Here is a 16,232-nt window from a genome sequence, read left to right as displayed (position 1 = left end):
TACTCATATGATAAATAGATTGCCTACAAAAGTCCTTGAATCTCAAAGTCCTATGCAAGTTCTAGCAAAATTCTTTCCTGATTTTAGTACTTAAAGTAACCTTCCTCCCAAAATATTTGGTTGTGTTGCCTTTGTACATGTACATTCTCAAAATAGAGGAAAATTTGATCCACGAGCTGTCAAGTGTGTCTTTCTCGGTTATTCTTCCACTCAAAAGGGGTGCAAATGCTATCATCCAGCCACAAAAAAATTTTATGTATCAGCGGATGTTACTTTTCCAGAATAAGAGAATTTCTTTAATCGTCCTTATCTTCAGGGGGAGATCTTATTCACAGAAGATAAGGACAGAGAATTCTTTCTTCTTGACATTCCAGCTACTGTCCAGCAACCAAACACTCACATTCCAGCTCCCGTCCAGCAACCAAACACTCACATTCCAGCTCCTGTCCAGCAACCTGAAACAGAGCCTAATACACCCAAATCACAAAGAGGGATTCAGGACACTACTCGTCCTTTACTGGTTTACTCAAGGAAGAAGGCACCGGTGCAAGTTCAATCATCTTCTCCTCCTAGACAACCTGAGGTAATTGCTGAACCTACTACTGAAACTACTGAAAATTTAGATGAATTTCCCATTGCTATTAGAAAAGGGATTAGAGCCTGTACAAAACATCCCTTGTACTTATTTTTGTCTTACAAAAATTTGTCCCATAACCACAAAGCCTTTCTTACTAGCCTAAATTCTATCTCCATTTCCAAAACTGTATCCGAGGCATTAGAAGATGAGAATTGGAAAAATGCCATGAAGGTTGAAATGGAAGCTCTTGAAAAAAATAAGACATGGGACTTGGTGAAATTACTGAGAGGAAAGAAACCAGTGGGATGTCGCTGGGTGTACACAGTGAAGTATAAATCAGATGGTTCTTTGGAGAGGTACAAAGCAAGATTGGTTGCTAAAGGGTACACTCAAATGTATGGAGTAGACTACCTTGAGACATTTGCCCCTGTTGCAAAGATGAACACTGTGAGAGTGTTGTTGTCACTAGCTGCCAACCAAGGCTGGAAATTACAGCAATTTGACATAAAAAACGCCTTTTTACATGGTGATCTTGAGGAGGAAGTCTATATGGATGTTCCACCAGGATTCGGTCCAAATACAGGACAGGTAGTTTGCAGACTAAAAAAGGCTTTGTACGGACTAAAACAGTCCCCGAGGGCTTGGTTTGGAAGATTTACCAAAGTAATGCTCAAGTTGGGGTATAAACAGAGTCAAGGAGATCACACTCTGTTTGTAAAACACTCATCTTCAGGGGGAGTGACTGCTTTATTAGTTTATGTAGATGACATTATAGTGACTGGTGATGACGTGGAAGGAATGGAGAGTTTAAAGAAATGCCTAGTAAAATAATTTGAAGTCAAAGAGCTCGGAAAGTTAAAATATTTCCTTGGTATTGAAGTGGCACACTCTCGGGAAGGAATCTTTATATCTCAGCAAAAATACATAGTTGATTTGTTGACAGAGACAGGCAAGTTGGGATGTAAACCAGCAGACACACCCATAGAGATGAATCACAGACTTGGAGATGCACTAGAAGATGCAGCAGTTGATAAAAGTTCATATCAAAGACTTGTGGGGAAGCTCATTTACTTGTCTCATACCAGACCGGATATTGCCTATGCAGTCGGTGTTGTAAGTCAGTTTATGCACAACCCTCCCCAAAGAATCACATCTTAGAGCTGTGTATCAAATTCTACAGTACTTAAAGGGCACGCCAGGTAAAGGAATCCTATTTAAAAAGGGGGAGAATTTAACCCTTGAGGCCTATACTGATGCAGATTATGCAGGGTCTATGGTTGATAGAAGATCAACCTCGGGCTATTACACTTTCCTAGGAGGCAATCTTGTGACTTGGAGGAGTAAAAAACAAAATGTTGTGGCTAGATCTAGTGCAGAAGCTGAATTTAGGGCGATGGCTCTTGGAATTTGTGAGCTATTATGGCTAAAAATTATTTTGGAAGATTTGAAGATCAAGTGGGAAGGTCCAATGAAGTTGTATTGTGATAATAAGTCTGCTATCAATATTGCACATAATCCAGTTCAACATGATCGTACGAAGCACGTTGAAGTTGACAGACATTTTATAAAGGAAAAACTGGACAGTGGCTTAATTTGCACTCCATTTGTGTCCACTGATGGTCAACTAGCAGACATACTTACCAAAGGGTTGTCTGGAAAGTTGTTTCAGAAACTAGTAAGCAAGCTGAGAATGGATGATATCCACTTCCCAGCTTGAGGGGGAGTGTCAGATTACAGTTTACTAATTAAGGAATAGAAAAAGCCTGTTCTTAACACTTATAGCCTGCATATCACAAAAATTTCATTGAATTTCTTGTATATATCTGTAATTCTTTTAACATCCTTTCTAACCAGTTTCTCTCACAAATTCCATGTGACATTGCTCTAAATCCAGCTTCTGTGCTGCTTCTGGCTACAACTGATTGCTACTTTGCCATGTAGTCAGATTCCCCCATAAGAAAGTGCAATAACCCATAGTTGATCTTCGGTCTGTCGTGGAACTAGCCCAATCAGCTTCTTGTATACCTTTGTTTGATGTTTTCTTGAATTATAGTCCTTCACCAGGACTTCCTTTTAGATATTGAAGGATACAATACACAGCTTTGTAAATTGTTCTCAGTTGGATTGTTCATGAAGCAACTTACCATACGTCCAATAAATCCAATATCTAGTCTAGTATGAGCTGAGTAAATTAGCTTCCTTGCAAGTCTTTGATACCTCTTAGTCTACTAAAATGACTTCCATCCTCCTTTTCCATCTTGTTAGTAGGATCCATTGAGGTGTTTGCTGGTTTGCACCAAAGGCTCCTGGTTTCTTTCAATAGATCAAGAACATTCATTGAGTGGCTGAGATACCCTTGATTATGCTACTTCCATACCAAGGAAGTATTTGAGTTTTCTTGAGTCTTTGATCTCTGATTGTGTTGCAAGGAGTTCCTTTAGGTTCTCTATTTTTTTGGCGTGGTCTCTTGTCAGTATGATATCATCTACATAGATGACAAGTACTTCCCTTTTCGCTCATGAGAATAGTTGATGAACATAACATGGTCTTATTGGCATTGTAAGAAACCGTGGTACTTTATGACCTTTGTTAATCTCTCAAGCCAGGCTCACGGAGATCGCTTAAGACCATTCAGCTGCTTTCGGAGCTTGCACACCTTGCCAATGTTCCCTTGGGTTTCAATTTTTTTTTTTGTGGGGGGGGGATTTCCATGTAGAATTCCTCCTATTAGTCTCCATTTAGGAAGGCATTTTTAACATCTGGTTGGTGAAGAGGCCAGTCTATATTTGTCGCCAGCGATAACAGTACTTTGACAAAATTTAGCTTGGCTAGTGTGCAAAGGTCTCATCATAGTCACTCCCATAGGATTGAATGAGCCCCATTTCAATGAGACGAGCGTCGAGCCTATTAATGCTACCATCTGCATTGTGTTTGATTGAGAATATCCATTCTCAACCAACCGGAATTTCTCCTTTCAGCAGGTCAATAATCTCCCCTGTGCAAGTATCTAGATTCTCTGGACTTGGTTCAGATCCTTGGACCTACTGTGATGTTATACGTCTCTCTAAGTTCTCCTGGGTTTTCTGCTTTCGAGAATAGACCATCAGTTCTTTTTCCTTCATTTGTGTGGACTTCAGGCTCGAGCGGTTAGGTTTTCACTCTAATTTCACCAAGGCATATTGGATAAGCAAAAGCAGGTTATTTCTTTTGTGTGTCCTGGAGAGTGCCAGCTAAACTTTTCCTTGCTTATCACTAGGATTCAGAGAATAATACTGATGGAGTATGGAGACATCCTAGCTAGGAGATTAAGTTATCTAGGACCTTATTTAATAGTTTATGTTTGATTGTGATCTTTATGGTTGTCTAGGCCATTTTAGGTTATTTGGTTATTTATTTGTATTTTACTTCTTCAAGTTAAGCTTTAGGTTATAATTGGTATTTTGCATTGTATTAAGGTTTTGGGTTTAATTATAAACACCTATGTTATGCTACTTTCAATTAGAGTTCGATAATTGAATTATTGACATTTTCTGGCATTTGAGTTGTGGGTTACTTCGTTCTACATTCTGTATTCTTGAAGGTTACTCCTTCCAAGTGATCAAGCATAACCATTATTGGTACTTTTAATTAAGTTTATGAATTTTATGTGCTAGATTTCAGAATGGCCTATGGAAATAAGCAGATCATTTTTATCAATCAATGTAGGAAATCCTTGTATTCTTTATGCAGTGGTCAAAAGGAAGAATTTATGAAGAAAACATCATAAATTTTATTGGTTTATCAGAATTGACCACTTTTCTTTATTGTAAATAGAGGAAGAGGCCCAAGGATTGTAGGTTGTCATTACTTGATGGCTGTAGTAAGTCATGACAAATTAATATTGCTCCAAATCTTTTATTCTGTCCATAATTTGCATAAATGGCTTTATATGCTGTGGGTTTCTAAACTACTGGCTACTTTGATTCTTGAAATTATCTGAGCTGGGCCTGATTATGGATATGAATCATACTGAAAACGTGCTAATGTCAAAATAGGGCACAGTAGAACAATATTCATTTAGTTGATTACACATGGCATCAGGCTCTTTAATCTGCCGCTATCAATTTGAGATGTCTTTGTTAATTGCAAATATTTCCTTTTCTAATTGATTGCGTCGAGTTCTGCTTTGAACTTATGTGAATTTGTAGAGCATTATGTCACTAGAAAATTATGTTTCCAGGTTATTGTTTCAAGGATGAGATACATATCATCACAAACAGAGCGTGCAGTACGGTTTGTTGGGCTCTCCACGGCTTTGGCAAATGCAGGGTATGCACCCTCAACTTTTATCATTCGTTGCTGCATGTATTGCACCTCATGTTCTTATTATCCTTTTAAACTTAGAATATTAGGATTGTTTAAAGCTTAGCTACTTAAACTATGATACCAATTTTAGCTACACTTTATCTTCAAAGGTTCCATTTCAGGGCTGTTGTTGCATTATTTTTCATCTAGATTATTAGTTTCTTATTGTCAACTATCATTTAAACATATTTGTCAAAGCTTTCAAATTGTTTATGTTGCTTCAATGCATTTAGACCTTTACATGGAAGTATTGTTTTCTTGAAACAACGTAAATGGTACGTACTTATCAATAGCTGTATAAGAAATTTTTTTGTTGTCTGATTCCGAATATTTGCAACTTTCTGAATCAATTTTGACTTAGTTATCATGTACGTCTATTTTTTGCACAGTAATTCATTGGTATATCATGTGAACCTAAATCTATTTTAGTTTATCTGGAAACCTAGGGGTAATCAATTTGTGTTATGGAAAATTTGATTTGGCTTGAACATTGGCTGCCTGATTATCTCCCTTACAGTAATAGGCCATAGAGCTCTAATTTTCAATTAGAGCACCTATACCAGTGACATATGGAGAATATTTGTATAACTTCTTACATGATAGATCCTTAATGATAAGAAATAGTGAGAATTCTTGATCTCTCTCAATTCGAAAATCCAGGATTTGAATTGATGTCCTTTCATTGATTCCTCCTAAATTGCATTGATTTATCCAATGAATATTCAGGGAGAATATTTGTTTCATCCACAAAGACCTCTAGATTGAGGTGGTATAATGTGATAGTTTTGAGATAAGTCTTCCCTGCCAGGTTTATTGCAGCCTATGACTTTGATAAGGGTTAGGACTGAGGTTTACAGTTCAACTAGTTCGGTTCAATTATTATTTGATCACAAAAATCCTAAAATTAAAGGATAAATTTTGGAGTTCTAGGCTGCCATAAAACCCGAATAATGCAGGGGTTTGACTCATTCAAACACTTATAGCACAGAACTTAGGTGTGTTCACACTTTTACATTTATGATACCCAGGCATTTGCCCCATGTTTTTAACTACAGGTCGAACCTAAAAGTTTTAAGTTTTGGTGTTCCTTTTTCTTTTCTTTTGGCACATTTGAGATGCATCATATTTTTATAACCTATATATTCTTTTCTTTTCTTTCAGTGATTTGGCTGATTGGTTGGGTGTTGGTGAAATTGGGCTCTTCAACTTTAAACAAAGTGTGAGACCTGTACCTCTTGAAGTTCATATCCAGGCAAGTTTCATGCATTCTTTCTTAAAGTTTAAGTTTTTGCAAAATCTGCTTGCATGCCTTGAAGTGCCATGCATGAATGATTTTTTATGAATGAGAATTGGAAAGGAAGTTTCCTATAAATTTCTTGCCAAAAAGAAACAGAAATGCAAATTTTGATTGTATTTTCTCCCAATGCCCCAGATCATCTGGTTATGATTTTAGGTCCTATAAGTACCAAAATGAGATGATTTCCTGTTATAAGTACTTGTGATAGGCATTAATTTGCTGTTGGCAGCATAAAGATGCTGTTCCATTGATGTTTGCATCTTTGATACTATAGGTGTTAAGGTTTATAGCAAATTTGAAGCTCCAATTCAATTAGAAAACTGGTCCTGCCATCTTACTCAAATTTTAGCCTGTTAGAAGGGTGTGGATACAATACAGTACTAGAATGGGCTTCAGTCACGGCTGAAAATTGAGTACAACTTTCTTCTAGCAGTTCGTGTTGGGCTCCTCAAAAAGTTTGCCTGTGCAACTTTTCGTTACATTGGAGCTTCTTAAGCTAAACTTGCTGACTTTTTCTAATAGTACTTGATTTAAATGCCTGGTGTTAATGATTCGTTTGTAGGTTATATATGGACACACACAAACATAGTTTTCTGTCTTTTATGATTGTTACTTGATTATTAATCTAAGTTTGACTATTGGCTTACACTTGAATCAGCACCTATTGGATAAGAAATTGATCTTGAGCCAATCTCAAGCTTTTATGAATATTTTTCAATGGATCATGGACATACATGAAATACGAGCTTTAGCATGAGTTTCAAATTTTTTTATATTGATTTCATTCTACATTGCTTAGGTAGACATATATTTCTGAGAATGTGTATAGCTTGATGCAGGTGTATTAGGTAGACATTATTTTGACTTCTGAGAATGTGTATCACCTAAAATGGACACTTTCTACTTTGACCTTTTCCGAATGTGTTTGACCTGAATTTTGTGCAAATATTGGATAGGGTATTTCTTTCATTACCTTTTCGGGTTGATATGAAAGTGAATTGGAGCTTGCATATAATTATTTTTCTATTCTGAGATATTCCTTATGGAACAGGGATATCCTGGAAAGTACTACTGCCCAAGAATGAATAGTATGAATAAACCAGCATATGCTGCAATATGCACCCATTCACCGACGAAACCAGTTCTTATTTTTGTTTCGTCTCGGCGTCAGACAAGGCTGACTGCTTTGGACCTTATTCAGGTGAGATCTGTATTTCATGTGTAATTTCTATAGCATTATAGCTCATGGCTGTCATGGTGTTAAATTTCTATGTTTGGTTGAACTGAAGTATGCAGCATCAGATGAAAATCCAAGGCAATTTTTGAGTATGCCAGAAGAAGCTTTGCAGATGGTACTTTCCCAGGTTACTGATCAAAACCTGAGGCATACCTTACAGTTTGGCATTGGATTGCATCATGCTGGACTAAATGACAAAGATAGATCTCTTGTTGAGGAGCTTTTTTCCAACAACATGATCCAGGCACTTCTTCATCACAAAGTGGTTTCTTTTTACTTAGAAAAGATAATACTTCGAATACGAATGAATTGCTCTCTACCAAATGCAGGTTTTGGTTTGTACAAGCACATTAGCTTGGGGTGTAAATCTTCCAGCCCATTTGGTTATTATCAAGGTGAAGGAAACATAAACCATGCCATTTTCATATCCATGCTCTCTTTTTCTTTCATAATGATTTTACTTGTATAGGAAGTCATGGAACTGTTGTCTGGTTTTTCAGATTAAAAATTTCAAGAACATAAAGGATAATTGTCTTTTGATTTTGCCATATGTCTGAGTTGAGTTCTGTCTTGAGTTTCCTATTATATTTCGAAAACTTTTCTTCATGAAAACAATTATTTGAAAATTGAGTTAGGAATGCTCTTGGACTGAGTTGAGAATGCATGTGTGACCAACTATTACTCAGATTGTAGATCTCATATCAGCTGGAAAGAAATTATTCTTTCATTTTTAGTTCATTGAACTAGGTACAATATCCCTTAATAGTCTAGTTTCTTGGGTTGAGATCAGGGACAATTGTCATATAGGGGCTCCACTTGCTGGCTGCTGATGCAAGTGGATCTCAGCATGAGGTATAGTAGGCCTGTTGTCGCTTTAGAGATTTGACTTTACATGATGTGAGCTGAAGAAATGCCTTTTAAATTCTTTTTCTTGAGATAGTTCCTTTTGCTCTGGGATGATACTGTTTTAACAAATGTGGTTTTAATGACACAGGGAACAGAGTATTATGATGGGAAAACAAAGAGGTATGTTGATTTCCCCATTACAGATATTTTGCAAATGATGGGTCGAGCCGGTCGTCCTCAATATGATCAGGATGGGAAGGCAGTTATTCTTGTTCATGAACCCAAAAAGAGCTTTTACAAAAAGGTCAGGACAAAACTGACCATTTTCCTGCTAATTTGACCAAGTTCTTTATGGCTTAAATGTTTCTTGTTTTTACTATGCAGTTCCTATATGAACCATTTCCAGTTGAGAGTAGCCTGAGGGAGCAGTTGCATGATCACATGAATGCAGAGATTGTTTCTGGAACAATATGTCATAAAGAAGATGCTGTTCATTATCTTACTTGGACCTACTTGTTCCGGAGACTGGTATGCTTTTTGTTATCATCACCAAGAACAAAAAGAATTGTGGTGTGATATTGTCATGGTTTTTAGCCCACTATATAACATGATTGAAGTTGTTGAATTTGGTGCCATACTATGGTCTTTATGTCTGTAGCTTTTGTCTAGTCCTTGCCTTGATTGAAATAAGGTATTTCTAGCTAAGAAATTCTTTGTTTACTTTTCACATGTTTTGAGCTCTCAATCCCCCATCCCCCTGTATAGCTGTCATATATGATGTATCATACACATCTAGAAATGCAGCCTTTTAAAACTTCTTTCATGCACTTTCCCTAGACCTGAACAACTTGAACCTGAATAACCTGAGCTAGAATGATTCAAATACAAATGAGCTGAAAGACAATCCAAAATGAAATTGGTTTTACTTCAAAACTGTTGAACTCAAGATTACTGGAACCTGAATTACACGAGTTTCAAACCTGAAAGACTCGAACCTGATATGCTACCCAAACAGAAACGAACTGAAGTGACCCAACCTCTAGATGGGAAGCCTCTTAAATGGAGAAAAATGAAAAGTCTTGTTTGTTTGTTTAAAAAGAAGAAGAAAAATTAACTTTTTCTTTAGTTGACATTACTTTTTTTATTTTTTTTACCTTTTAAGAGTTCTTAAGTTTAAATGCATGTCTCAGATGGTTAATCCTGCATACTATGGCTTGGAGAGTGGAGAAGATGAAACATTGAGTTCGTATTTGTCCAGGTGCTGAGATGTTTAGCAGCTCACCCAGCACCTTTCCTGCTGGGATAAATCCTTGTCCTTTTTATTGCTGTTCTAAGTGTAAATATCTTTTTGACAGCTTGGTGCAAAGCACCTTTGAGGATCTAGAAGATAGTGGGTGCATCAAAATGACTGAAGACAGTGTAGAGCCTATGATGTTGGGAACAATAGCATCTCAGTATTACCTTAGTTACATGACTGTATCAATGTTTGGGTCAAACATTGGACCAGACACGTCTCCTGAAGTAAGTAAAAAAATGAATTGTTGACATAATTTGGCATCTCTGTTGCTACTCTAATCACTGGCTTTTTTTTTTTTTTGGTTGAAATATTCATGTAATAGGTGTTCTTGCATATTTTGTCGGGTGCTTCTGAGTATGATGAACTTCCTGTGCGACATAATGAGGTAATTCAATGCCTCATATTAATAGTTTTGTGAGTGAGCATTTAAGACTTAATAGGTCAAATGACGCATAGTTGAATGCAAAATTACCGTGTGGTCCTGCCCCCCCCCCAAGTTACACACACAAAATAACATGTTACTAGTGACCTTTAATAAAAAATTTCTTTTGCATTTCAGGAAAACTATAATGAAGCATTGTCTAAGAGAGTCCGGTATATGGTGGATCAAAATCGGCTTGATGATCCACATGTCAAAGCAAACCTTCTATTCCAGGTCTGAGTTACTTGTGACTGGTTTTAGCATGATTAGAACCCCAAACTTTATTTGTTTTCCACGTTAGCATACTTGGACAGGCATGCTAGTGCATCTTATTGATATGTGTATAACATATATTCCTCCATCCATAATGTATCTGTACCCTCTCTTATCTGTGTTACCCAAATGTTCTTTAATTTTCCTTATTCTTTCTAATTAAGGCCATATCTTTGGAGTTCAGGCACATTTTTCCCAGTTAGATTTACCAATCAGCGACTATGTGACTGACTTAAAGTCAGTGTTGGACCAAAGCATACGCATCATTCAAGCTATGATAGATATATGTGCCAATAGTGGATGGCTTACAAGTTCGATTGCTTGCATGCATCTATTGCAGATGGTCATGCAGGTATTACTCTATATATTACATATCTGATTCTGTCTCCCATCCCATAGAGAATATATGTTTGATTTTGAGTTGTTAGTGATCAACTGTAAATATTTTAGATGTTATATTACCAATTTTAGTGAAGTTTCTGATGCCAGTGTCCAGATAAGTTTTTCATCTGATTTAAAGGGGAAAAAAGGCTAGAACAGAATATTGTTTTTCTCTGTCTTTGTTCTGACATCTATCATTTCAGGGTTTGTGGTTTGGTCAGGATTCAGCCCTCTGGATGTTGCCGTGTATGAATAATGAACTTGCTGGCTCATTGTGCAAGAGAGGAATTTCCACCGTACAGCAACTATTAGATCTTCCTAAGGCAACATTGCAAACTGTGATCGGAAACTTCCCTGCTTCAAAATTATATCAGGTGCACTTTTTTGAGAATATAATGCTAGATATATATGTCATATTATCTTTGAGTTACATCTTTTTCTGCTAAATCTCGTTATGATGGCATTACTTCCAAGGTTCTTGGATCCATTCCTCTCTTCTCCTCAATTTTCCCTGTTCCTAGGGTGATATCAATAAAAATCCTTTAAATATTCCTGTGGTATATAGAATTAGCCAGGTTATCGCCTTATATTCTAATAAATTTATTTCTTGTTCTAGGTCATATACCTGATGTGATCGTAATAATTGATAAGACAAATATTAAAAGATAAAAAGTTCTGAAATCTTGGAAGTATGCTCATATTAACTAATAATGAACCAACTTTCCTGACATTTACTCTCTTTTGCTAAATATGTAGAAAGTCCATGATTGAATATTGACCTCTTAACTGAAAAAATGTTGTTGTTGCTGCTTGGATTTTATTCATGATGTGTAGTCGTTCCCACTGATTTCCTTGCTTGGTCCTTTATTCTTTCTTTTGTCAGGATCTGCAGCATTTCCCCTGTATACGAGTCAAATTAAAACTGCTGAAGAAGGGCACTGAGAGCAAAAAGTCTCTTCAACTGAACGTCAGATTGGAGAAGACAAATTTGAGGCGGAATATGTCAAGGGCATTTGCCCCTCGTTTCCCTAAGGTAAACTGTTTTTGACATGCTGAAAAAGCCGAATTGGATGGACCAGGAACTGGTAGTCACAGCATTTGACTACCAGTCTGGTTTTTTTAAACCATTGTTCTTGTTTCTTAGTTCATGTTTAGGGATGCAAACTTAACTAGATGTTCCATTGCACAGATTAAAGATGAAGCATGGTGGCTGATTCTTGGTAACACCAGTACTGCTGAACTATATGCTCTGAAGAGAGTTTCTTTCTCCGATCGCTTAGTTACCCACATGGAGTTACCATCAGATGTGACCTTGATTCAGGTATTAGGTTTTAGGACCTTTGAAAGCCCCCTTAAATGATGTGCTTTTTTGCAGGATAAAAATTTTCACACGATAACAATTGTTTACATGAATTAGTTCATGATTTAGTAGAGATGAATAGATGCATGACCTAACAAGCATCCCTGGTTTTATTTTGGAGATTGAGGTGCATATGTGCTAATTAGTAAATGTTTTTTAATACACACTACTTTGACTCTTCATTTTTCTTTAAGTTTTTGGTATTAGCATTCATGCCCTATAAGTTTTCTTATATGGGTGTGGAGATTCGACTTTGTAAGGACCCTCAAAGTGCATAAAAAACTTAGAAAAAATTTAACCTCTGTGGAATACAAGTTCACACACAAGCATGAGTGTTTTATCCCGTGAATGTTTAAGCAGATAATAGGAAGTTGCTGTTTTGTTTTCTATTGAAGAGCATGTGAACCTTTTATATTGTTTTGGAATGATGAAGTTTGATCTTTGAATACATAATCCATGGAATTAAATCTTGTTTGTTAATAACTGGAGATTGTTCTTCCTTTCCAGGGGATGAAACTAATTATAGTTTCAGATTGCTATATTGGTTATGAGCAAGAACACTCCATTGAAAATCTTGCTGCATAATGCTTGGAAGTTGGGACCCAAGATTATTCAAATTCACCATCTTGAATCAACCAACATTACTAGTTTGCTATCATGGAATTAAAGTGTAGAATGGGAAAAGCACTTGGAAGGTTGAAAGATCAAAGCTAAAAGGTGCAAAATTGAAGCTGGAAGCTAAAAATGGGAAGCTGAACATGAGCAATGTAGCCGTTTGAAGCCACAAGCCATGTGTGAGCTGATGATTCAGCAAGAAAATAATTCTAGAATTTTAGAATATAGTCAGGGCTAAGTTCTGTTGTCAAATGTACTAGCAGTATATATATATGTAAGAGAGAGAGTACCCTAATGTACTGACGAAATTATGATGAATTATCAGAAAATTTGCCTTTTTATCTAAATTCTTCTCCGCTTTTCATTTCCTCCGTTAATTTGTGGAACACTTCACGTGCACAGACATTTCAGTGACGGTTATATTGGATGGTGTCGGGCCAGGTAACCATAGAAACATATCCCCCCTCCTTAAGGCATGCATACTATAGAAGTCAGGTAATCATCCTGATGATAAATGTTTTTATGAATTTATCGATAAACAACACTTCTGGTGCAGTTTATATAGTTTTTTCGATGGTATCATGCAAACTTTAACCAGGATTTATGACGCTCTAGTCCTCCATGTTCATGGCCATATTAGATATGCAAAACTACACCGACAATATTCTTTTATATTGAGGTTTTTGATGATGTTTTCCAATGGTGAAATTCTTTTCACTTAGTTTATTATTACCCTAGTTAAAATTAATATCAGTTTCATTAAATATTATATTTTGGAGATGATGGTGAACAGATATCATCGATAACTTTCTACCATTATTGAAAATTTGAAAGATTAAAGCCCATGTCACCAAAACGTGGAATGCTATTAATTTTAGAAGGATAATGAATTCATTGGATTAGATTTTGATAATGTTGGATGAATATGTAAGTCGCGTTTAGTAAAAAAATTAGTGTAACCTATTTTTTTTTAAATTCATTTTGGGCAACAAAAATAAAAAGTTTGTAATTTAAGTATCCACCATAAATAGTTCAGTTATTCTGGTTACTCCGGTTAAAATCAAAATAGTAAGTTTATATGGCAGTTAAAAATCACAAATAAGTATAATAACAAATTTGATCTTCAACTTTTACATTTTATATCGATTTAGTCATAATTTTATAAAATTAATCATCAATTTACAAATGATCTCAATTTGATTCTAATATTAAAAAATCAAATAAATATATAAAAATATATAAATATTTTCAAAAACATAATAATAGATTCAAAAATAGAGAAAAATAGATAGATATTTTCAAACACTATAATAATAGATTTAAACTTTATATTAATATTAAATATAAAAAAAAATCTCTCTCATCCCTCCCCCCTCACCCACCAGACCTCTATCCCAGGGGCAAAGTCAGAAAAAATTTTTAGGGGGCCGAATGAAATTTTAATTTTTTATAGTCTATATCTTTATAATTTTTAAAGGATTAAATCGAATTTTTATAATTTTAGGAGGGCCGAAGTACAATTTATCTTTACTAATTTAAAATTTTTTAAAAAATTTAAAGGCTTAAATAATAATTTTATATTTTAGGGGGGCCGGGGCCCCTGCTAACCCCCTAAATCCGCCTCTGCTCTATCCCCACCACCACTCTCCCCTCCCTCTCCCTCTCCTCAGTGGCTGAGCAACGAGATGCATGGTGAATTCTCTTTGGAACATAATAATAGCACACCTAAAAGCCGGCTAATGAAACAGTAACTTGAATGTAAGAGAAATATTTTATATGGAATATTCATATATCAAAATAGGGCAAATTTCTCTTCAACACATCTCGAGTAACATGAAAAAAAATCTGCATTTTAAACAACATTGTCAAATCCCCAATTCTAGAACATTCAAATTTATTAGGTAATTGACTATTAAATCCCTAAAAGTCTAAAATTTGGTCAATTTAAAAAACAAAGGCATACATTTAAGTATAACTAATCATAGATTGGGCCAAGCCGGGTCTGAGTCAGATCGATATAAAATTTTAGGCTCATTTTCTAGGCTTGACTCATGCTAAAAATGAGACTAAAATTTTGTCCAAGCCCGGCCCAGATTAAAAATACTAAACCCGAGTCTGACCCGGTCGCCTGTGTTTTTTTTATATAAAAATAAATTTAAAAAATATAATACATCAATTACACTAAAAACATTAAAATAAATGTTTCTCAACAAATTCAAAATATATTAAAAAAGTATTTATGCTTAAATAACACTAAGATAGTTAACTTAACAAGCAAATGCCTCTACAATAGTAGCAAAATTAACAATAAAATAAGAATTAAACAATACTCAAATAATAACAACAAAATAGTAGTAATATAATAGCAAAATGACAGCAAATAGTAGCAGAAAAAAATTTAGGCTAATTCGGGCATGGCCCAGGCCAAAAATCTTGCCCGATGCTTGGCCCGTTTAGAAAAATGACATTATTTTTAGTTCAAGTCCATTTTTTTTGCTTATATTTTTGACCAAATCCTTTAACTTTTCGAGCGGACCTCTGGGCTTGAGTGAGTGGCCCAACCCATGATCTAGTGTACCTTTAAGTGACGAGAGAAAGGGGTGCCTTGAATATAACATTGAAGTTCAAGGACCACACAAGGATTGAGTTCGACAAGGGTGATTTGGGCGGGGGGGGGGGGGGGAGAGGTCTAGAAGGGAGAGGAGGGGAGGGTTTTTATTTTATTTAATATTAATATTAATTTAAATTCTTTAAGAATATTTTTGTATTTTTATATATTTCTTTGAATTTTTTAGAATTAGGATTAAATTGAAGTTATTTGTAAATTTTGAGGGTTAAATTTTTTAAATTTATGACTAAAAATCGATATAATATGTAAAAGTTAAGAGCTAAATATATTATTATACCATTTTTAACTGTCACATCAACTTGTCGTTTGCGATTTTAACAAGAGTGACCAAAATGACCGAACCATGTAACGTGGGTGTTTAAATTGCAAACATTTTATTTTAGGGACTTAAAATGAAATTTTTTATAATTAAGTGACACTAAACTTGACTTAATCACAACAAATAACTTAATTTGATAATATTACATATTGTATTAAGGGTAATTATTGTATAAGTAAGTGATATTAAAATAGTCACATGTTCTTATAAAAATAAAAGATAGCAAAAAAGATATATAATATCTTAAATTTGCTAGTAGAATTTTTTTAATTTAAATGATAGTGTATAAAGTAATTATTTTTGTATTGATATTATTAGTAATATGTAATTTCCTTCTAACCAAATAAAAACTTTAATATTTAAATTTCATTATTAATGTTGCATTTAAAAATTTTCAACATTATTTAAAAATTTATAATATGATTAAAATAATTAAAAGTGATAGAAAATTAATTCATATTAAAAACATAATATTATATACACTAAAAAAGTTGTTAATAATTTTTTATGGAAAAAGGTATTTAATAATTAAATGTAAAAGTGATAGAATTAATTAACCTCACAAAAAATTAAGAAGAAAAAACAAAAGAAAATTAAATTTTTACAGGAGACCAAAGTCAATTTTCATCATAAATT

The 16,232-nt window shown here is 34.8% G+C and overlaps 1 protein-coding gene across 2 annotated transcripts in view; it reads left to right on the top strand.

Annotated features, from left to right (window-relative positions):
* Positions 1–12,995, top strand: part of LOC107951232 (DExH-box ATP-dependent RNA helicase DExH14) — a 28,675-nt gene extending 15,680 nt beyond the window's left edge. For both annotated transcript variants that reach the window (XM_016886193.2, XM_016886192.2), the window contains exons 34-49: positions 4,797–4,885; positions 6,083–6,173; positions 7,270–7,419; positions 7,508–7,699; positions 7,785–7,850; positions 8,450–8,605; positions 8,686–8,829; positions 9,492–9,559; positions 9,657–9,822; positions 9,921–9,983; positions 10,158–10,253; positions 10,477–10,644; positions 10,877–11,047; positions 11,557–11,706; positions 11,863–11,994; positions 12,541–12,995. In XM_016886193.2, the coding sequence (XP_016741682.2) occupies positions 4,797–4,885; positions 6,083–6,173; positions 7,270–7,419; positions 7,508–7,699; positions 7,785–7,850; positions 8,450–8,605; positions 8,686–8,829; positions 9,492–9,559; positions 9,657–9,822; positions 9,921–9,983; positions 10,158–10,253; positions 10,477–10,644; positions 10,877–11,047; positions 11,557–11,706; positions 11,863–11,994; positions 12,541–12,618 (1,980 nt within the window). In that variant the 3' untranslated portion in view covers positions 12,619–12,995. The remainder of the gene's footprint in view (positions 1–4,796; positions 4,886–6,082; positions 6,174–7,269; positions 7,420–7,507; positions 7,700–7,784; positions 7,851–8,449; positions 8,606–8,685; positions 8,830–9,491; positions 9,560–9,656; positions 9,823–9,920; positions 9,984–10,157; positions 10,254–10,476; positions 10,645–10,876; positions 11,048–11,556; positions 11,707–11,862; positions 11,995–12,540) is intronic.
* Positions 12,996–16,232: the final 3,237 nt, after the last annotated feature.

Source organism: Gossypium hirsutum, chromosome A12, assembly GCF_007990345.1.
Source record: "Gossypium hirsutum isolate 1008001.06 chromosome A12, Gossypium_hirsutum_v2.1, whole genome shotgun sequence".
In the NCBI taxonomy this organism is placed as follows: domain Eukaryota; kingdom Viridiplantae; phylum Streptophyta; class Magnoliopsida; order Malvales; family Malvaceae; genus Gossypium; species Gossypium hirsutum.
This window is presented reverse-complemented; position numbering and strand designations above follow the sequence as displayed.